Source organism: Martes martes, assembly GCF_963455335.1.
Source record: "Martes martes genome assembly, chromosome: 14".
In the NCBI taxonomy this organism is placed as follows: Eukaryota; Metazoa; Chordata; class Mammalia; order Carnivora; family Mustelidae; genus Martes; species Martes martes.
This window is the reverse complement of record NC_137902.1, coordinates 14,705,794-14,728,325: the sequence shown is the minus strand read 5'-3', so window position 1 is coordinate 14,728,325 and position 22,532 is coordinate 14,705,794. Positions and strand designations below refer to the sequence as shown.

The 22,532-nt window shown below is 36.2% G+C and overlaps 1 protein-coding gene across 1 annotated transcript in view; it reads left to right on the top strand.

The window, feature by feature from the left end:
• Positions 1-22,532, top strand: part of ATRNL1 (attractin like 1) — a gene marked incomplete at its 5' end in the record, with an annotated part of 807,401 nt that overhangs the window by 529,842 nt on the left and 255,027 nt on the right. Inside the window, one exon of the mRNA XM_080822490.1 lies at positions 14,157-14,264. Within this exon, the coding sequence (XP_080678616.1) occupies positions 14,157-14,264 (108 nt within the window). The remainder of the gene's footprint in view (positions 1-14,156; positions 14,265-22,532) is intronic.

Here is a 22,532-nt window from a genome sequence, read left to right as displayed (position 1 = left end):
AAGTTAAAATCATAAGTAAAGGGGCGCCTGGGTGGCTCAGTGGGTTGAGGCCTCTGCCTTCGGCTCAGGTCATGATCTCAGGGTCCTGGGATCAAGTCCCGCATCGGGCTCTCTGCTCAGTGGGGAGCCTGCTTCCCCCCTCCTCCATCCCCTCCCCACCGTCTGCCCCTCTGCCTGCCTTTCTGCCTACTTGTGATCTCTGTCTGTCAAATAAATAAATAAAATCTTTAAAAAAAATCATAAGTAAAGTCCAAAGTAAAATTATTTTGCCTTTGTGAGTTAAAAATTCTTCAAGAAAATTCCAAAAACTATCCTTCAATATTACTTATTCTATTTAGTCTTTGCCAGAACCATTCTCCATTCACATGTAGAGTTGGGATTGTCTCTTACCAGGATCCATGAAAAGTTCCTTTCAGTTGTATTAGTTCAGTAGCAAGTCTTTCACAGGCCTTATTTTTAAAGAATACAAATCCTTACTAACTCACAGAACATTTTCACAGCACTGGTCCCACAATTACCAAATTTAGAAAATAGGCCAATCTTTAGCCTCTACTGGAATTATCTCAAGCAAAATTGTGTTGCCCAGGGATGTTCAGATGGCTCAGTCAGTAAAACATCTGCCTTCAGCTTAGGTCATGATCGTAGGGTCCTCAGATCGAGTCCCACATTGGGCTCCCTGCTCAGTGGGGAGCCTGCTTCTCCCTCTGCCGGCTGCTCTCCCTGTTTGTGCTCTCTCTCTCAATCTCTCTGTTAAATAAATAAATATAATCTTACAGAAGAAATTGTGTTGCCCAAACTTAGGTCTTAGTGTTGTCAAAAATCATAGCAGAGACTCAGTGGTATCTGAATTGAAAGGGTCTCTGCAAGTTTTCCAAAATCCATGACTTGTGGGTTTAAGTGTGAGAAATCTCTAAGCAAAATATTAATTTTGGTCTTAGGCTTACTTATCCCTTAGACGGTTCTTGCAAAGTTTAGAAATTTGTAATGGTATCAGTCGCGAGCACCGTATTCAAATGCCTTTTTCCCCCACACTGTCTAGTCAGAAACCTCTTTGTTTCCGTTCACCTCAATACTAAGTTGAGAGTGCCTGTTCTGGCAGGTAGCCCCCGTGCTAAGCGGCGGGAACAGGCATGTCCATCCTATTTCCCTGCGGCTGTTGCCACAGCACATCATTATGGCATTGCTCCTGAGGAAAACTTTGTCTCTCAGATGTTATTAGAGACAACCTGAGACCACATGGTGAGGAGTGACCTTGAGCATGTGTTCATACCACGTGATTCTAAGATGCATCCATAGGTTCTTCCTTGGTCCTAAATTAATTCTTTAATTCAACAAATATTTAGTAAACATCTGCAAGGTACCATGTACTTTTTGGCACTGAGATTTTAACATGGACAGTGGGACCCACTCCTCATATGAAATGTATACAAAGTATAAAAATTAGGATTCAACAACGTATGACCCAAAAAGCTTTACTTTAGGGAAAGATCTAGGGAGGCTATGTTTTCGATAAATTTTTACAGTGGGAAGAGGATGATTTCACACAGTCTGAAAATAAAAGAGAGTGTATACCAGCTGTGGAACTTCTTAGGTAACAAATAGCTATTTTCTCCCAGGGTGGATATTTGGATATGGCCCATGAAAATAAACCAGATATTTCTAAATCCATACACTTCATCTGTTCTATCTTTTGACATCACTATAAGGAGGGAACTCTATAACATAAAAAGCAAAGGTCATTCTCTTGGTGGCTTTTATGATTTACCTTGGGTTACTAGAAAGTAAGGCAATTCACTGTTCTGATAGTTCTCTTTGTCATCAAATCTTGCCAACCTGGTCAGAGAGAGTGAAGCAGAGGCTCAACACAAATGATAATATGGGGATAACTGTTCATTATGTTAGCTGAGCGTTCAAAATATCAAAGACAATTCTGGACTCAAGGGAAAATAGGATAAAAATAATAACAACACTAACACATGAGAAATTAAACAAACACAACGTAAAGTTCTGGATTTAGATTTAGAAACTCAGTTGTAGAAATTTTAAGTAGGAACACTCGTTTTGATCAAAGCTCATGTGAGAAAGACCTGGAATTGTTGATTGGGTCCAACAGTACAGTAGTTCTAAAAATTAAACAAAAACAAAAACAAAACAAAAAACTATTTTAAAGCACATGTGAATGTGGAATACATTAAGAGAAATACTTCTACCATATTTGCACTAGTCAGATCACATCTAAAATATGCGTTCATTTTACATTTTAAGAGGAATATTGAAAAACAAAATGCTGAAAACCATGTTAAATGAGAAACAGTTTTGTGCTTTTTATGAGACTATGAGTAAACTCCTTGAGGACAGGACTATATTTCATATGTCTAACGTGGCAGTGTCTGGCCTTCTTCCCAGAACATTGAAGTATTCCGTAAATGTTTGTTGCATGAATAATGAATGCAAAATTTAAGATATGGGAATTGTTTAATTTGAACATATAAGAAAAATTTCAAATAATAAATATTTGAAGGAATTTTAAGGAGATTAAAAATATCCTATTTAACTTTAATGATCCAAAAAGATCCCAAGAATATACGTTTTTGTTCAGTATAATGAATTCTAACTGTATTATGAACCTTTTGGGGGAAAAATCCTGCCTTGATAAAAAGTGATTCTTTTGCTAGATATAAGTGAGGATGCTAGATGACCATTTGTCAAAAAATTCAGAGCACTTGGGAACATTGCACTAGGTAACCTCTAGGATTCCTTCCAATTCTGAGAATGAGTTATTTCAATGAGTCTGCGATGACCACTGATTTTTCTTACAATTTTATTTTTATGGCATAAAATACCATTCTGAGTACCTAAGAAAGGCAACTCATATCAGTCGTGAGTAATTTGTGCTACATCTAACTGTCCTTCACATTTAAAAATTCAAGTGATTGAAATTAGTTTTAAAAATATTTATATCCTATCTCCTTGCACAAAAGATTAAAAACAAATAACTGCATATTAATCTATCATATTGATTAGTCCATGAACAAAGTAGGTATCTTTCAATAGGCTTTAGAAAATCATAATTAACAGATGTCTTATTTTACAAAGAAACATTTTACAGAAAAACCATTTTTAGAGTTTCTCAATATTGAACTGAAAATGGCTCCATTCGCTAATAGCAAAATAATCACATTTTCCTTAAAGGAAAAAAAACATATTTTAATAATATCGATTAAGAGGAAAATGCCAGTGTTTGAGTCACTTATGTCTCCAGGAAGATTTAAGTACTTCTTCAAGAACTTTAAAATTATTGTCACAAACTGCTTAAATGTCTGACATGAACCTCTTACACAGTAAATGTAAAAGCTAACTGGATTATGTTGCATTTAGAATTTCTTAACCTAGACGCTAGCATATTGTGGTTCAAAAATGAATCTTGAGCTTTGTATCGATTCCCAGAATCATGGAGAGAAAAAATACTTCTTTAGTAAATTAATTCTTAAGAGGGGGGGAAACTCTACTGAAGGATTGATCCGAGCTTTATTGTAACAAGAGCCTCCAGTCATAAATTACCGGCACATAGGCAGGAGTCGATGTGTCGTTTCTATTGTAATCAGCTGCTTTTATATTTCCACCCGTCAAGGTTGACTTGATCATATTGTGCATGTCTTGGATGTCAAAGGCGTTCGTTTGCTCTTCTTCTTGAAAGCAGGACAAGTATTTCTCAGACAACTTAGACCTCTAACTTGAGGAAGTAATGTATTCTGCAATATGAGTGTGAGGGTGTTCTGTGGGGGGGAACATTTATTTTTTTCTAGCACATGTTTCAAAATTTGAAGTTATCCAGTTTCCCATTTTCACTCTTTGAGGTGTGATATGTATTAAATATCCATTCTGGGGATCTAGCTTTTAAATGACCTTTTCAGTACTCATCCTTTTGCTCATTTTGATTTGCTCAGATAAATTACAACCACCTGGCCTTTTGTATTAAAGAAGGTTACATACAAAATTGACCTTTTGATACTCATTGGGAGATCTAGGTTCATTGTATTTGAGATTAACTGCTGTTACTATTTTCTTGGTTATGTCTTAAATAACTTTATATGAGGATGGTAAAGCCCCCCCCCTTTTTTTTTGCCCATTTGTTTTGAGCTATTTCTAACACCATAGGGATAGACTCTGAACAATACATAAAGAAAATATGTTTGAAAAAATAATAAACATGATTTCTTTAGATCATATCATGTCTGATGATTTATATATGTTATTTCAATTTCTCTTAACCTTGATAAAGCCAAAATTATCCTTTGACCATTCTGCTCCTTGCCGCATTGCTTAATAAGACTCAGCCTTCCATCAGACTTGCCTCCAGAACCTTCCAATTGCTGTTCCCTCTGCCTGAAATGATCTTTTCTGGCTTCCCTTGTTCCATTCACCTAATATTCTACTTCTTCCCCTGCATTTTCTTGGCCTCTATGTGGTGAGGGTGGGGCATGTGACTATTTATGGGCCATAAGGTATGTTGCTTCCGGTTTGAGGCACTGGAAAGTCCATATAGGATCCACTAGCCTTTCTGCCTTTACACTCAAGGAATCCTTGGGTTGAGATGCAGAACCTCAAGACTGAAGCAGTCTGTATTACCGGTTTACCAGATAGGAAGTTACTTAGACCTGTAGAAGATTTTGTCTGAGCAAGAAATAGACTTTTCTATTTTAAACTACTGAGCTTTTGGGTGTGTATGCATATCCTGAGTTTCAAGGTTTTAGGTTAAATGACATTTCTTAGGACACCTTCTGTAATCATCCTACCTAAAGCACTTTCTCCTTCTGCTAGCTCTTTCTCACAATCATTATATGTTTTCTGCAGTGGTTTTCTGGTAATATTTTATTTAAGTATATGTTGAACAAATAAGACTTCTGTATGCCGTTAGTAATGATTTTTAAGTGTCTAGAGTAATCTTTAAAATTGGCAATCAGCATTTTATTTTTGACTTTTTGTTTTAATGTCAAGAAGTGCAAACAAATCAAAATAAAATACCGCCTTGCAAAGGTCCATTGTATTTCCTATTGATCACTAGAAAGGATGGTCTCATATCAAGCAATAGCTGAGTTCTTAACTTTTCTACAGAAATCCATTCTGTATGAAATGATTTCTTTCATTCAGAAGTGAGGTCATCTTTGGCAAAGTCTAAATCAATAATGCCATCTTTGTCACAAAGAAAGAACTAAGAACCCAAATTTCAGAATTTCCTGAAGTAACCTTCAAAATTCTGCAATATTTTTACATGTCTTAAAAGATTTGCTCACTAAGAAATAGGTAAGTCTTTGTTACTTTTAAATCCAGGCTATGTAAGTATTTCATCCAACATCAGAGTATTGTCTGTCTCTAGTCTCCTGGTAGATGGTCTAGAAGAGTTCTGATAGGTTGTTTTTTTTTTTTTTTAATATCATGTAAAAGCTTACTGAATTTAGAATCAAAAGATTCACCTTTTATATATGTAGGAGCTGAGTAATTTAGTGCAGCAGTGTGGTGAGTGGCTGATGGAGGACAGGCTAGTAGGACAGAGGAAGGGGGTATTGGTGCTGGCCCTGCCCCCTCCCCAGGCCCTTCTTCAAGTGGGGAAGGACACAGCCCTGTGGCCACAGTGGAGAAGTGGGCAGCAGTGACCCCTCCCCGGGGAGGGGGAGCACGTACCCCATGCACCCCAGGGGCAAAAGTTCTTTTTCAATGAATGGATGATCACAGCCAAACTTATTCACTAAGTAGATGAAGATATGCATGAACTCTCTATCAAATGGTTCTAAGAATGGCCTTTTACAAAGGAAGGAAGGAAGGAAAGGAGGGAAAAGAAAGAAAGTGGAATGGAGGGGAGAGGAAGGGAAGGGAAGAAAGAAAAAAATTCTGCTCAGAATTTTAGTTTAAACTCTTTAAGATTCATCTTTTGGAATGCCAAATAAAAAAGAATTTCAGAATCTCTTTTTGTTCCTTAATGAAATTTCTTGATAAGACAGGAGGCTTTACTGAGAATTATTTTCTTATTGTTGATGCATGAAGAGATGACATACAGTCATACTTCTTTTTTCATTGGTGAATTAAATAAAATATGTTGCTAACTATAAGATAAAAAGAAATATATAAAGGCATATCATCTGCATTATCAAAGTGTTGCATGGGAAATCAATTATTTATTATTATTAAGATACATATTATTTTCTTTTGAAAGAGTTCACAAGATGGAATTCTTCATTCATGCAGGCAAGAGGCACACAGAGTTGATGGAAACCAGGAATTGGCTATGCTGGGACATGTTAGTATTTCACTTAGACGACAGAGAAATGTTGAAGCTACCAATTCTATCCTAACTTACTTCAAAATGTTAAAAGAAATATTATCAAAGATTATCAGTTTCTGGAGTAGATATGATAATTTGATAGAAATATTATTTCACTTTTCTTTGTTTTCTCCACACCAACATGAGCTTGATCTTTCCAAACAGAATGGTTCTCCCAAGGTTTATCCAGTGATACAGAGCTTAACTGATTTGATGAACAACCTTGTGGGTGCTTTAAGATATAGATTTTGTAGTAAGAAAAAAATCCCAAACTTTGGTGAAGGTCTAAACCCTTTCAGATTAAACCATACATACAGTGATTGATACAGAGAGACAGTTGTCAGGTGCTTTTTCCGTTTTCTTGGCTTCAAACTTCAACTGGGAAGAATTGTGCCATGTAAGAAGTACTGTTTTGGCTCCTGTGCATGACCATGAATACATAAGGATAAGGAAGATCTGTCATATTTTCTTTTCTTTGACATTGCCTAAATTAACCTAAATAAAGACAGTCCATACTTAACTGTCCTACTTGTAAAACTGAGATATGTTTTCTTTAACTCCTGTCAGTAGAGAGCTTTTAAGACCTTAATATAGGCAAATGATGGTGATACTATCAGGCCATACAATTTGTGCCACTCTGCTCCTGAGAGTATGGTCAATTTTTAGAGTTCCATGAGAATTATACTACATGGAAGCTATTTAAAATCAGTAAGGGGGCACCTGGGTGGCTCAGTCGATTAAGCGCCTGACTCTTGATTTCAGTGCAGGTCATGATCTCAGGGTTCTGAGATCAAACCCTGCATTGGGTTCTGTGCTGGGTGTGGAGGACTGCTTAAGATTCTCTCTCTGCCCCTTCCCCCCTTAAAAAACAAAACAAAATAAAGTAAGTATGGAAGGCTGATATGGAGATAAAATCATTCAGTCTAGAATATAGGTGATGTTGTACATACAACCTCATAAACATCGAAGTTTGAGAACCACTAGCTTGTCATCAACAAGCTAGAGGAAGAAATAAAAGGAAACTTTAGAAATAGATGTTTGGGCTTTTGAACCCATTCTGCTTTTAAGATATATATCAAGTTCTTTCTTATCCAACGAATAGGGATGTATAGAGAATTCTAAAGTAGTCTTACTTGCTTTCATTATTTATTCTATTTTATTTTTAAGCATTAATATCTGTTGAGAAATTTGTCTGTTGAAAGAATTTAAGAAAATAGTAGAGTTACATTCTGGTTCTAGATGAGGGGCAATTAGCTTCTAAAGATAGTAGTAAGTTAAATTATTGAATTCATTGAAATTGCAAAGAAAAAGAATTTTTTTTGAAAAAAAATTTTTTGAAGAAAAGAATCATCTATTAGTGCATTGATTTTCTGGTACTCATCTATTTATTGTTTAGAGGTCTGTGCTCTACAGGTTGAAGGATTTGTGGCCTAGAGGATCTCTAAGTTCCTTTTCAGGTCTAAGAATCTATGAAGAGTATGCCTTAATGATACCAATTATGTGCACAGTGTTATCAAAATGACAACAAACACCTTCATTTGCTGGCATTATTTAATCCTTATCTTGGCCTTCTATGTATGAGTATTAGCTATAATTTGAGTGTAAGTTATAACATATTTACTCTGAATTATCAATATGTGTAATTTTATGCATATTCACATATACACTTTCACACAGACATCGACACGCTTATATAAATATATATATTTATAAGGCAATATAGCCTATTAGCATTATAGAGAAAGTATTGAACTTTGCATTTTGGAACACTTAGAAACATTTTCCATTGTTCTCTTCTTCCTCTGTCTGGTCCAATGTTTGATGATAGTAAAGGTAGGTTTTATTTTTGTCACCTTATTGCTCAAACAACCCTCTGTACCTGAACTATATACCTGGAAAATCTGCTATGGTTGTTTTACAACTGAGGACATTTTGCCTTAAAATAAGGAAGAAAACCTGAGTAAACATAAGGTTTAATGGGATCTTCTGAGTGACAAAATCCCGTCTGAATGGTCACTGAAGTTGATTTTACAAGTTAATACAAATTTTTAAAAATACCAATTCAAAAATCACTGAAAATGAACATTTTCAGTGAATACCTGTCAAGAAGGTGAATACTTGTCAAGAAGCTCTTAGAAAATTTTTATTTTTAAGTAAACAACTATTTCAAGAGTAACATAGTCCCAATAGGTCAAAGATTGCAGAAGTCTAGAAAAAGGTAATTAAAGTAATCTGAAGAAGAATGTTATGCCAGGCCACTCCCATAAAATGCTAATACTAGTTTCTTAAAGATTTTTTATTTATTTGACAGACAGAGATCACAAGCAGGCAGAGAGACAGGCAGAGAGAGAGGAGGAAGCGGGCTCCCTGCTGAGCAGAGATCCCGATGTGGGGCTCAATCCCAGGACCCTGGGATCATGACCTGAGCCTAAGGCAGAGGCTTTAACCCTAATACTAGTTTCAAACCAGAAGACTGGGAAGTGAAAGATTCCCAGTATCCTGAATAAGAATTTGAGACTTGTGCCTTGCAGATTTAGTTGTATAAAATGCTAGAATATCATACTCTCCTAATTTAAGGATACAAAAATTTATTGCCACTTCTTTTTACTTCCTTGCACCATCCTAATACCAAAATAACAAAATTGATTGTTCACCTTTATTGCTTGATGTTAGCTGTATTTGTGTCAAACACAGCTATTGATACTATACAACAGAAATACTCTTTTTCATAAAATGTTGCTTAATCTCTAATTCAAACACTTTGTTCATTTTGGTATGGAAGTTCAAGAGTAATGACTAAATCATCTTGATTGCTCCTTTCATGCCTTTCTAAAATCTTGGGAGTGTAATTGCTATTAAAAATACGAATGCATTATGATGACTTTATGGCAGTTTTTTTTTCATAATTTTTGCAGTATTACAATAAGGTAAATGAAAAGCAACATGAAACCTGCCATTGATTTGTTGGGTCCACAAAACTGCCCTATTCTAAAAAAAATAAATATCTGTTTAGTTTGGAGGATAAAACTTCTAGAATATCAGGGACACATACTTTTTTTTTTTTTTTGGACACATACTTTTAAGGGCTTAATCATAATTAAAATTAGTTTTATCATAACTTGCTTTCACTCACATTTGGATGATATAGATTTTTATACTTTAAGTCACTCATTAATTGTTCATCATCAAATACTGCTGACTACCAACTAGCACTGTGAGTAATAAAAAACAAATAAAAACAGATCTTTTCCTTAAGGAAGATTTCAGAGAAGCTAAAGATATTAGAAGATAGTACCATACTAATGTAGTAAATAATTTATAAGTGAAATGATTACTTCAAACTTGGGGTGAAGTAGATGCGCCTTTGGAAGTGGGGGAGAAGGATGGGTAGAACCTAGACATAGAACGAAGGAGACATGAAGACAATGGGGACAGTTAGTTACTGTTCTGTTGTGTGAGTTTTTAAGGATTATTATCCTAAAATCTGTTAGAGAGTTGTATGCCTTTTGTTGGAAATGTGGTTAGTATGAACTTTGAAGAATGATACAGTATTTGAAACAGTAGTATTGAGTGGAAAAATTGTCATATATACATTTGTTAGAATCAATGATTATTCCTGGTTGCCACACTTAAGCCAGGATTTTCATATTATTTTTAATTTCATGGTTTGTTTTGTAAGAATTTTGAATAATAAAATAGTATAGACAACAAACATGACACTAAGAACATCTCTTTAATTTTTAAATTTTCTTCACCACATTGTTTATGGCAGCATGATTATAATCTATTGTATTATGGTCAATTTGTTCTTTTGGCTTTATCTTTATGCTGAATAATTGGCAATAGCAGATTAGTTATAAAACAGATCATCTGTTTTATGGCTTTTTATTGCTGTACAAAATGTTAAACTTCATTTTATATAAAAATCACAACCACAAAATTAATTTAATTTCAAAAGTTCTTAAGAAAATACTCTATATTTCCTCCCAATTTGTAGGTTGAAGTTTTATCATTCTTAGTCACAAATAGCAGAAAGCAGGTCCAAGTCTAAATTCATTTTACCACAATCATGACATTTAACAACTGTGTCATAAATTCGCAACATTTGTTAAAAGGGAGAGTAGTGGAGCAAAATTTGTCACTAGTGCTGAAGGAAATGGACCTCTGGTAATTAGTGTGCCACCTTCAAAGACAATATTACTGCTTGAAATTTAACATAATAATTGTACCAATGAACGGTTACCGAGTGCTCACAATGTGCCAGTCTCTGTGTTGAGCTGTCCAAGGGAATTACCTCTTCAGTGCCTTATCCCTTCTGATATTATTGTTATTCCCATTTTTATGGAGAGAAATAATAAGTATTTGAAAGGTCTGAGTAATTTAACTACGGTCCAAGAGTTTGTGGTTGGAGAAGCAGGGATTCAAAACGAGTCCTCTGAGGTATAGTTGTAGGTGTAGACACTGTTAATATCCCAACTATTCCAAAGAGAAAAGTTGAGGCTTAGAGAGCTCTAAATAATTTGGTTAAGCTCAAACAGCTAATAAGTGAAAAAAAAAAAAAAATGGTGTTCAGACACAGGACCTTCTCACTCCAAAGTCTGGCTATATTGCCTGTCAGATAAACTTTGACAATATTGAAGTCACAAGCATGTCATTTACATCCTTTTTGTTCTGACGCAGAGGGGAATAAATTCAGGAAGGAACGCATACAGATGTTACCTGGCAAGAGGGGGGAGAGTTGGTAAGGATATGGCTTAATGCCAGAAATTAGTAGCAAAGAGAATCTCACTTTATTCCACTTCATTATTTTAGGGCCATCATATCAAGGCAAAAGTGTTTCAGGAGAAAGTGACTTACCTTTTCTGAGTTTCAATCAAAATATTTGCATTAGTTTTCTAAAGTCAGAAATTCAGTGTTCAGCCAGTCCTCAAACTAGTCTTCTACTAAGTGGCCCAGAGTTAATTTGTCTGGCTAATTCCCTATTTGTATCTTTTAAAGTACACTATCTTGTGCCCTAATTATTTTTATATTACCATGTCTCTTTTTATGTATTACAGTGTTATGGTCTTGGGCAAGAATAGTGTCTTTCTTCTGATTTTGCAAACAGTATTGTAGGAAGCATTCGATTCTTAAAAAGTGATGGAAATTCAAACCTCAGAGGACAGATTAGAATCTTTAAAAATACCTTTGTATTCTACAAATCTTTTTTTAAATGAACAAAAGTATTAGATAGTCATTGATTTTTCTTTATTATGAGTGTTGGGGTTCACAATAATACATTACAGTCCAGAGAAATATATTCTTTGTCAAAGATAGTGAATTTGGAATATTTATAGACTTATATTACAGTTTGTGGTATTGAGTATTCATGAATTATATTTTGTAGACCTTTTACTTTTAGATCTAGGGAAAAGGTAAGATAAGGAAAGATAAGGAAACAGAGCTGTTCATTTTGTTAAAAGTCTCTTAACTATAGAAAACAAACTGAGGGTTGCTGGAGGGGAGCTGGGTGGGGGGATGGGCTAAGTCGGTGATAGGGAAGGAGGACTTGTGATGAACACTGGGTATTATATCTAAGAGATGAATCACCAAATTCTACTCCTGAAACCAATGCTACACTATATGTTAACCAATTTGAATTAAAATAAAAAATGTGGAAGGAAAAAAATCTCTTAATTATATGAGATTCATTTGTAATCTGAGGAGAACTAGTATAAATGAAGAAAAAACAATTTTTTTGAGAGAGGAAGAGAGAAAGGGGTTGGGAGCGGCAGAGGGAGAGGGAGAGAGAGAATCTTAAGCAGGCTCCACACCTAGCGTGGAGCCCAATGCTGGGCTCAATCTCACAACCTTGAGATCATGACCTGAGCCAAAATCAAGAGTTAGACACTGAACCAACTGAGTCATCCACCCCCACATGAAGAAACTTTTTAGTACAAATGTTAGAAAATTGTGTTTAAACCCAAACTAGAATTTACAATTTTCTCATGGGAATTTGTACATTACCATAGGAAAGATAGTTTGTTTATTTGTGTGTGTGTATGTTTGTGTGTCTGTGTCTGTATGTGTGGATCTGTATGTATATTTTTATCTGAAAGACAAAGAGCATTGTGTCTTCTACACTTGGTATCCCTTGACATCTGAAGTAACATTACATTTGCATTTGTATAAACAGAATGTTCAGATCTATTGACCACTCCTAAGGCACAAATAAGATTCTATTTTCTAGCAGCTGTATTTTTAATAATGTAATTTTGAGGTTATATTAAGTGGATAATTTGGTGGTTTATATCATTCACTTTTTCCTTTGAATATGTTTTTAGTGTGTCTTCATTGCTTTTAAATATACATATAATTTAGGAACTTAAACTATTACTCAATAAGTGTATTATTTCTATCCAATCATATTGGCCTGTGAATGTTCTCTTTTTAATAATGACAAAGAAGGCCTTAAATTATATTTTAGATGCTCATTTCATGAACACTGTCACTGCTGTGTTACAAGTGTTAAAACAAAAATGTTAAATAATAAACTGCCATGAGGTGTTGGCTTTTGTTCCTTCATCAACTGAAAGCGAATTTTATGAATGATGCATCAGGACACGACATACATTTACATTCAAATACCAGTTGTTAACGTTTTAAGTTAATGCCAATGAATCTTTAAAAATCTCTGTGAATAATGAAGCTATTCATTGTGTTCAAGGATTTTGCCTTTTTCAATGATAGGATTTTCTTCTCATTTGAAAGAGTATTTAATTGCATCGCTCATCCACTTTTAATATTTAATAATAATTTTATTAGCTGTGTAGAATGAGAAGGGCAAGATTTGCAATATCTACTGCTGGTCATCAATTTTTTCTTATCATGACTTAATGAATATTATAATTACAAGGAAAGGCAGAAATATAAATTAGATTGGTAGTTGACTGGGACTTGCTAGTTTATTGCTTTTAGCTTGGGCAAAGCCCAGAGTAGACACAAGGAGAAAGAAACAAATATCTGGGGGTGCTTCAGAAGCCCTGGCACAAAATTTTTGTAACCTACTAATCATTGCTTGTTTTAAAAAATGAACACAGACGGTTTGAATCAAGTTACAAACACTGTCAGTAACAATTCCTGCTGGTTCCAGAGCAGTTGACAGAATCTTGACGACTTCCAAAACTTAGTATAGGCAGGTGTATGTTTCTTTAATCTCTATTAATGCCTTTTGAAACTTTTTTTAAAGATTTATTTATTTATTTATTTATTTATTTATTTATTTGATGGACAGAGATCACAAGTAGGCAGAAAAGCAGGCAGAGAGAGAGGTGGAAGCAAGCTCCCCGCTGAGCAGAGAGCCCAATGCAGGGCTTGGTCCCAGGACCTTGGGATCATGACCTGAGCCAAAGGCAGAGGCCCTAACTCACTGAGCCACCCAGGCACCCCCTTTTGAAACTTTTTATTATCTTTTCTTAAACACGTTTACTGGTATTTACCTTCGGCTGAAACAAAAGCTGCATTATTTTGAGTGGGAAGACTTGGCATATCCATCATTAGAGCAGGGCCTTGTACTGAACTGGCCCTCCCATCTTGCTTTTGATTACATTTCATTAGGTCTGTGGGATAGAAGTCAGGGGAAAAGTTCTTTACAATAATCATGTGTTCAAAGCCTCTGTGGATTAATGACCCAGGCCATGGGGAAAAAACAATTTTTATGTTAGTGATCTAGGTATAGATATGTGTATCAGATGATTCCTAAGTTTTGAGTACCATTTGTTCAAAACGGAAACTGATCTTGTTCAATTTCCTGTATTTTTAAACCTATTTTAAACAAATCATTTTTAACCCCCTCCAGCAACTGCTTCGAGAACGACAGCAGATGGCCAGCCGTCCCTTTGCTTCTGTTGATGTTGCACTGGAAGTAGGAGCCGAACAAGCAGAGTTTCTGCGAGGGCCATTAGAGGTAGGAACTGTGGTACCGAAAGGGGACCACTGTGATTTGCATATTTATATTGCTTCTCTAATTTGCATCTGCTTGTATAGCCAAATACAGTCTGATTATGTAGAGTTGACAAGATTCAGCTACATTTGTGATGCCACTTCCAAGGCACATAGTTTTAATAGTATGACATGAGCTGTAACAAAAGCCACTGGAGAGTCTATTAGTCTAGGCAAGAGCGACAGACTGCTCACTGGCAGCCTGGAGCTGACAGGTAGGAGCTGAAGGAATTTAAGATACAGGTATGATGGAAGAAACAAAGCACCTCTATTTAGTCCTTGGAGTGCCCAACACCTTTTCGTTCACAATTCACATTTATCTTTATTAACAAAGTTGACTACAACAGGTGGGTGGAAATGAGTTGCATTTTAATCACATAGTTGCATTTTTGAATGTTGAGAATTATAGAGTATTGTGAATATTTTCATTTGTGGTAATGGCTGTATTAGTATTATCTTTTTATTGCACATGCAGAAATAGAGTATGGTGAAGGGGAAATCATTATGTGCAAGTAAATGTGGTACTGGACTCCTGCAATAATGCCTGGAATGGTTTCTGAGAATAATAACACACAGAGAGGAAAAATCCACAGTTTGTGATTAACGACTAATCAAAGCATTTTGAGACATAGTAATTTAGTTATATGCTTATTATTTTTTATTTCTATTTCACGGATGGTAAGATGTTTAAGTAGGAAGATTAAGAAACAGTGTAGAATTGAAAATTGTTTTCCCTTTTTTAAAAAATTCCCTTATATGACTAATTTCATGTTGCTATTTTCAAATCTTGCTTTTCTTCAAGGAAAGCAAGGAATATAAAAATAGACTCCTCCAAAAACCTAGGTACAAACAGAATTGATTCTGTCTCTCGCATTTTAGTTATTTTGGAAAAAAAAAAGAAAAATTAAACAACTGAATCAGGCCTTGCGGATGCTATCCAAAGAGCCAGTTTCTAGAGGACATTTCTCTGTGAATTTTTGTGTATTTGACTTACTATTCTAGATCACAGATTGCCATGGAAACTCAGATCATTAGGAAATTTGTTTGTATATTTTCCATTACTTGGGGAGAAATTAGAAGACAGAAGATTAAATGGAAGTTACAGGAAGTGTAACTGATTTCATGTTGGTGCTTTGCCTCACCTCACTTTAGTACAAAATCTTTAACAAATAGGAAACCTGCATTGTTTGAATCCAACTTTTTTTTTCCTCATCTGTTAAAAACATTGTCCAACAATGCGAAAACTCAAGTCACAGGAGAGAAATGAATGTAAACAATACAGACATAGTCCACAGAAGAAAGGGACCAATCAAAGAACTAGAAAACTCACAAACGTAAGGAACACATGTAATTCACGTACATATGTACCTCCATGGTGTGTTAGCTGCCGCTCACTAGTGCTCAAGAGTGTATTGTTAGATGTGTGTGTTCCTAATCTTTCCATTTCTTTGTTTTATTTCTTCCAGATTTTATTTCCTTATCATTGTCATTTTTAACATTAAATTTTATCATATAGAGTTTAAAGATTTCTGCCTCTACTTACAGTTCGTGTTTGCCTACAAGTCCTTTTCTTTACTTCCAACTTCTCTGTATCCTTTTGTTTCCCTCTTATCCCTTGTAGAGGTGACTATTCACTTTATCCTGCCATCCTATAGTCCATCTTTTGATTAATTGCCTGAACCTATTTAGATTGACAATAATTTCTGTACTCCTAAGGATTATTTTAGCTACTCCATTGTGTGTGCGGGTGTGTTTACATGTGTGTGTGCATTGTTCTTGTTGTTGTTACTACCCTTTTTTTTTGTTCTTTTTCCCTATTGCTCTTGGATAAATTGATTTCCTTCTAATAAACAGTGTTGCATATTCTATTTCTCTGTTTCTGATGGTTACATATTACGTACCAAGATTCATAGTGATGATTATTTTCCCTATCACTATCTAAGCTTATTTTTTTTAAAGATTTTTTATTTAATTTGACAGACAGAGATCACAGGTAGGCAGAGAGAGAGGAAGGGAAGCAGGCTCACGGCTGGGCAGAGAGCCCGATGTGGGACTTGATCCCAGGACCCTGGGATCATGACCTGAGCTGAAGGCAGAGGCTTTAACCCACTGAGCCACCCAGGCGCCCACTATCTAAGCTTATGAATACACATTTCACCCTGCCTGTCTCAAACAAAATTAATATTTTAATATGCTTTTAACTCCTTCTGTTTCTCCTACCCTATGTCAATACTGCTTGGAAATATTAATCCAGATATTATAGGTGTACTTTTTAAATTTAAGTAACAATGAACTATCTTTACCCTTCTTTTTCTTTATATCTAGTTGCTTATTCATGCATTTCATTTATTTTTCACTATAATAAATCCTCCAAGATACCTTTCAAAGAGAATTTTTATGTGGCATGCTCTTTGAGATCTCAAATGCCTATCAGTATGTTTATTTTGTCCTCACATGGAATAACAATTTAACTAGATATAAAATTAAGTTTCAAAGTTCTCTTCTTCAGAACTTCAAAGGTATTAATTTGCTCCCTTGTCTCAAGTCTGATGTCAATTTGACTCTCTGTCCTTTGTAAATGATCTCCATTTCCTTTTTGCAAGCTTTCAGAATTTTCTTGTTTCTCAGTGTTCTTAAATTTCTCTCGGATATGTACCCATTATCTCATATTTGGCATTCTAGACCCCCTTTAAATCTGCAGCCCTATAACTTTGTATTATTCTGGATAATCTTTGGTTACTATTTCTTTTAATATTTTCTTACCGTATTCTTTCTTGGAATTCCCATTAGATGCTCTTGATACTTCTTCTATCATCTGTATTTCTTTTTTTTTTTTTTTTAAGATTTTATTTATCTGACAGAGAACACAAGTAGTCAAAGAGACAGGCAGAGAAAGAAGGGGAAGCAGGCTCCCTGCCGAGCAGAGAGCCTGATGCGGGGCTTGATCCCAGCACCCTGAGATCATGACCTGAGCTGAAGGCAGAGACTTAACCCACTGAGCCACCCAGACGCCACTATCGTCTGTATTTCTTAACTTGTCTCTCATTATTTCTACTCTTTCGATTCTTCCTGGTGCCTCTGGGAACATTCCTCAATCTGCCATTCCAGTATACTGATTCTTCTTAGAGTGTATCCTTCTGTTATTTAACCTATTCACTGACTTCGTATCAACAATGATATATTTTGTTGTCAATAGCTGCAATTGTTTTCATAACTGCTTGTGGATGCCTCATATTTCTAATATCCTCCCTCATCTTTCTGAAGCCTTTCATATTTAATTTAAATACTGTTATGGGCTTTCCCTTATATTTGACTTCCTCTGGTATAGATCATTCCATATTTCTACTTTCATGGTGCTTACACTCTTCAGAGGTCTCCTTTCTTTTTTCTATGTACACATATTTTATTTCAGCTACTAAGATCCACTTAGGAAGAACGATAAAATCCTTGACTCTCAATTGTACTCTTTTAAGCAATTAATGGTTGGGGGAGAGGAACCTGCCAATGAGGTATAATGTGGCTTCAGTCACCACTGCTCATTTGTCATGGATGTCCCTTTCACTAGCAAGACTTTAAAGTACTTCCTTCCCAAGCATTATTCTAGCCTCTCTCTGCTACAGTTGGAGGGCCACAGTTGAGGTGGGGAGAAGTGAATGCTTAGGGGTTCTCCAGACCCCCACATGTATGGGTCTGGGATTCTATACCCCAGCTGAGCTCTAAAGCTACTCTATCATTAGTTTGCAGCCTTGTGCTGACACTGGGCTGTTTCTGCTGCTTTCCTGCCGCCCGCAGGTGGGGTAGGCATCACCTATCCAGACAGCGTGGACTCTGACCCTCTCCTAATGTAGGACACCATTTACTTCCTATAAGAGGCCTAACCACCTTCTATCTTTCCAACCGTTGCTTCAAGTTTTTGTATGAATTGCTGCGTGTGTTCTGACAACCAGCAGCATTCTTATAACTTATATGTTATCACTATGTTTGAACTCAGGGGAGGGGACAAGTAACTCATTTTGTTTTCATTTGTTGGCTACAGGACCATGTGTGTACTTTAAAGGGTAGCTCTATTCTCAAGTTTTTGAGGAACCTCCATGCTGTCTTAGAGTGGCTGCACCAGCTTACATTCCCACCAACAGTGTAGGATCCTCCGCAACCTCTGCCAACATCTGTCATTTCCTGATTTGTTAATTTTAGCTATTCTGACTGGTGTGAGGTGGTATCTCACTATGGTTTTGATTTGTATTTCCCTGATGCTGAGTGATGTGGAGCACTTCTTCATGTGTCTGTTAGCCATTTGGATGTCTTCTTTACAGAAATGTCTGTTCATGTCTTCTGCCCATTTCTCGATTGGATTATTTGTTCTTTGGGTATTGAGTTTGGTAAGTTCTTTATAGTTTTTTTGCACAATGATTTTTTTTTTAAGATTTTATCTTATTTATTTGAGAGAGAGAGACAGCATGAGAGGAAAGAGGTCAGTGGGAGAAGCAGACCCCCTGCCGAACAGGGAGCCCAATGTGGGACTCGATCCCAGGACTCCAGGATCATGACCTGAGCTGAAGGCAGTCATCCAACCAACTGAGCCACCCAGGCGCCCTATAGTTTTTTTGATACTAGCCCTTTATTTGATATGTCATTGGCAAATATCTTCTCCCATTCTGTCAGTTGTCTTTTGGTTTCGTTGATTGTTTCGTTTGCTGGGCAAAAGCTTTTGATCTCGATGAAGTCCCAATAGTTCATTCTTGCCCTGGCTTCCCTTGCCTTTGGGTTTACGATGTTTCTAGGAAGAGGTTGCTGGGGCTGAGGTCAAAGAGGTTGCTGCCTATGTTCTCCTAATGGATTTTGATGGATTTCAGTCTCACATTGAGGTCTTTCATCCATTTTGAGTCTAGTTGGTCCAGTTTCATTCATCTGCATGTGGCTGTCCAGTTTTCCCAACACCATTTGTTGAAGAGACTGTCTTTTTTTTCCACTGGACATTCTTTCCTGCTTGTCGAAGATTAGTTGACCATAGAGTTGAAGGTTCATTTCTGGGCTCTCTATTCGGTTCCATTGATCTATGGGTCTGTTTTTGTAGCAGTACCATACTGTCTTGATGATGACAGCTTTGTAATAGAGCTTGAAGTCTGGGATTGTGATGCTGCCAACTTTGGTTTTCTTTTTTCAACATCCCTCTGGCTATTTGGGGTTATTTCTGGTTCCATATAAATGTTAGGATTATTTGTTCCATTTCTTTGCAACAAATTGATGGCATTTTGATAGGGATTGCATTAAATGTGTATATTGCTTCAGGTAGCATAGACATTTTTCACAGTATTTGTTCTTCCAATCCATGAGCATGGAAAATTTTTCCATTTCTTTGTGTCTTCCTCCATTTCTCTCATGAGTACTTTATAGTTTTCTGAGTACAGATTCTTTGCCTCTTTGGTTAGGTTTATTCCTAGGTATCTTACAGTTTTGGGTGCAATTGTAAATGGGATTGACTCCTTAATTTCTATTTCTTCTGTCTTGTTGTTGGCTTATAGAAATGCAACTGATTTCTGTGCATTGATTTTATATCCTGACACTTTACTGAATTCCTGTATGAGTTCTAGAAGTTTTGGAGTGGAATTTTTTGGGTTTTCCACATAAAGTAACATATCATCTGCAAAGAGTGAGAGTTTGCCTCCTCCTTGCCAATTTGGATGCCTTTTCTTTCTTTTTGTTGTGTAATTACTGAGGCTAGGACTTCTAGTATTATGTTGAATAACAGTGGTGATAATTAGCATCCCTGCCATGTTCCTGACCTCAGAGAAAAAGCTCTCAGTTTTTCCCCATTGAGAATGATATTTGCTGTGGGTTTTTCATAGATGGCTTTTGTGATATTGAGGTATGTACCCTCTATCCCTACACTGTGAAGAGTTTTGATCAAAAAAGGATGATGTACTTTGTCAAATGTTTTTTCATCATCTATTGAGAGTATCATATGGTTCTTGTCCTTTCTTTAATTAATTAACCTTGATTGATCTGTGGATGTTGAACCAACCTTGTAGCCCAGGAATAAATCCCACTTGGTCGTGGTGAATAATCCTTTTAATGTACTGTGGGATCCTGTTGGCTAGTATTTTGGTGAGAATTTTTGCCTCCATGTTCATCAGGGATATTGGTCTGTAATTCTCCTTTTGATGGGGTCTTTGTCTGGTTTTGGGATCAAGATAATGCTGGCCTCTTAAGATGAGTTTGGAAGTTTTCCTTCCCTTTCTATTTTTTGGCACAGTTTCAGAAGAATAGGTATTATTCTTCTTAAAATGTTGGTAGGATTCCCCCGGGAAGCCATGTGGACCAGGACTCTTGTTTGTTGGGAGATTTTTGATGACTGCTTCAATCTCCTTACTGGTTAGGGGTCTGTTCAGGTTTTCTATTTCTTCCTGGTTCAGTTTTGATAGTTTATCAGTCTCTAGGAATGCATCCATTTCTTCCAGATTTTCAAATTTCCTGGTGTATAGTTGCTCATAATATGTTCTTATAATTGTTTGTATTTCTCTGGAGTTGGTTGTGATCTCTCCTCCTTCATTCATGATTTTATTTATTTGGTTCCTTTCTCTTTCTTTTTGATAAGTCTGTCCAAGTGTTTATCAATCTTATTAATTCTTTCAAAGAACCAGCTCCCAATTTTGTTGATCTCTTCTAGTGTTCTTTTGGTTTCTATTTCATTGATTTCTGCTCTGATCTTTATGATTTCTCTTCTCCTGCTGGGTTTAGGCTTTCTTTTCTATTCTTTCCCCAGCTCCCTTAGGTGTAGGGTTAGGTTGTATATTTGAGACCTTTCTTGTTTCTTTTCTTTCTTTTTTAATATTTTATTTATTTTTTTGACAGAGAGAGATCACAAGTAGGCAGAGAGGCAGGCAGAGAGAGAGAGTAGGAAGCAGGCTCCCCGCCAAGGAGAGAGTCCAATGTAGGGCTTGATCCCAGGACCCTGGGATCATGACCTGAGCCGAAGGCAAAGGCTTTAACCCTCTGAGCCACCAGGGGCCCCCCTTTCTTGTTTCTTGAGAAAGGCTTGTATTGTGATACTTTCCTCTCAGGACCTCCTTTGCTGTATCCCACAGATTTTGAACCGTTGTGATTTCATTTTCATTTGTTTCCATGATTCTTTTCAATTCTTCTTTAATTTCCTGGTTGACCCATTCATTCTATAGAAGGATGTTCTTTAGCCTCCATGTATTTGAGTTCTTTCCAACTTTCCTCTTGTCATTGAGTTCTAGTTTCAAAGCGTTGTGGTCTGAAAATATGCAAGGAATGATCCCAGTCTTTTGGTACCAGTTGAGATCTGATTTATGACCCGGGATGTGATCTATTCTGGAGAATGTTCCATGTGCACTAGAGAAGAATGTGTATTCTGTTGCTTTGGGATGGAATATTCTGAATATATCTGTGATGACCATCTGGTCCAGTATGTCACTTAAAGCCTTTATTTCCTTGTTGATCTTTTGTTTAAATGATATGTACATTTCAGTGAGGGGGTGTTAAATTCCCCTGCTATTATTGTATTATTGTTGATGTGTTTCTTTGATTTTGTTACTAATTGGTTTATATAGTTGGCTGCTCCCATATTAGGGGCATAGATATTTAAAATTGTTAGATCTTATTGTTGGACAGACCCTTTAAGTATGATATAGTATCCTTCCTCATCTCTTATTATAGTCTTTGGCTTAAAATCTAATTGATCTGATATAAGTATTGCCACCCCAGCTTTCTTTTGATGTCCATTAGCATGGCAAATTATTTTCCACCTCCTCACTTTAAATATGGAGTTGTCTTCGGGTCTAAAATGAGTTTCTTGCAGACATCATACAAATGGGTCTTGTTTTTGTGTTTTTTTAAAATCCATTTTGATACCCTATGTCTTTTGATTGGGGCATTTAGCCCATTTACATTCAGGGTAACTATTGAGAGATATGAATTTAGTGTCACTGTATTGCCTGTAAGGTGACTGTTACTGTATATAGTCTCTGTTCCTTTCTGGTCTGTTACTTTTAGGCTCTCTCTTTATATAGAGGACCTCTTTCAATATTTCCTGTAGGGCTTGTTTGGTGTTTGCAAATTCTTTTAGTTTTTGTTTGTTCTGGAGTTTTTTTACCCCTCCTTCTTCTATATCCTAGCTGGATATAGTATTCTTGGCTGCATATTTTTCTTGTTTAGTGCTCTGAATATATCATGCCAGTCCTTTCTGGCCTGCCAGGTCTCTGTGGATAGG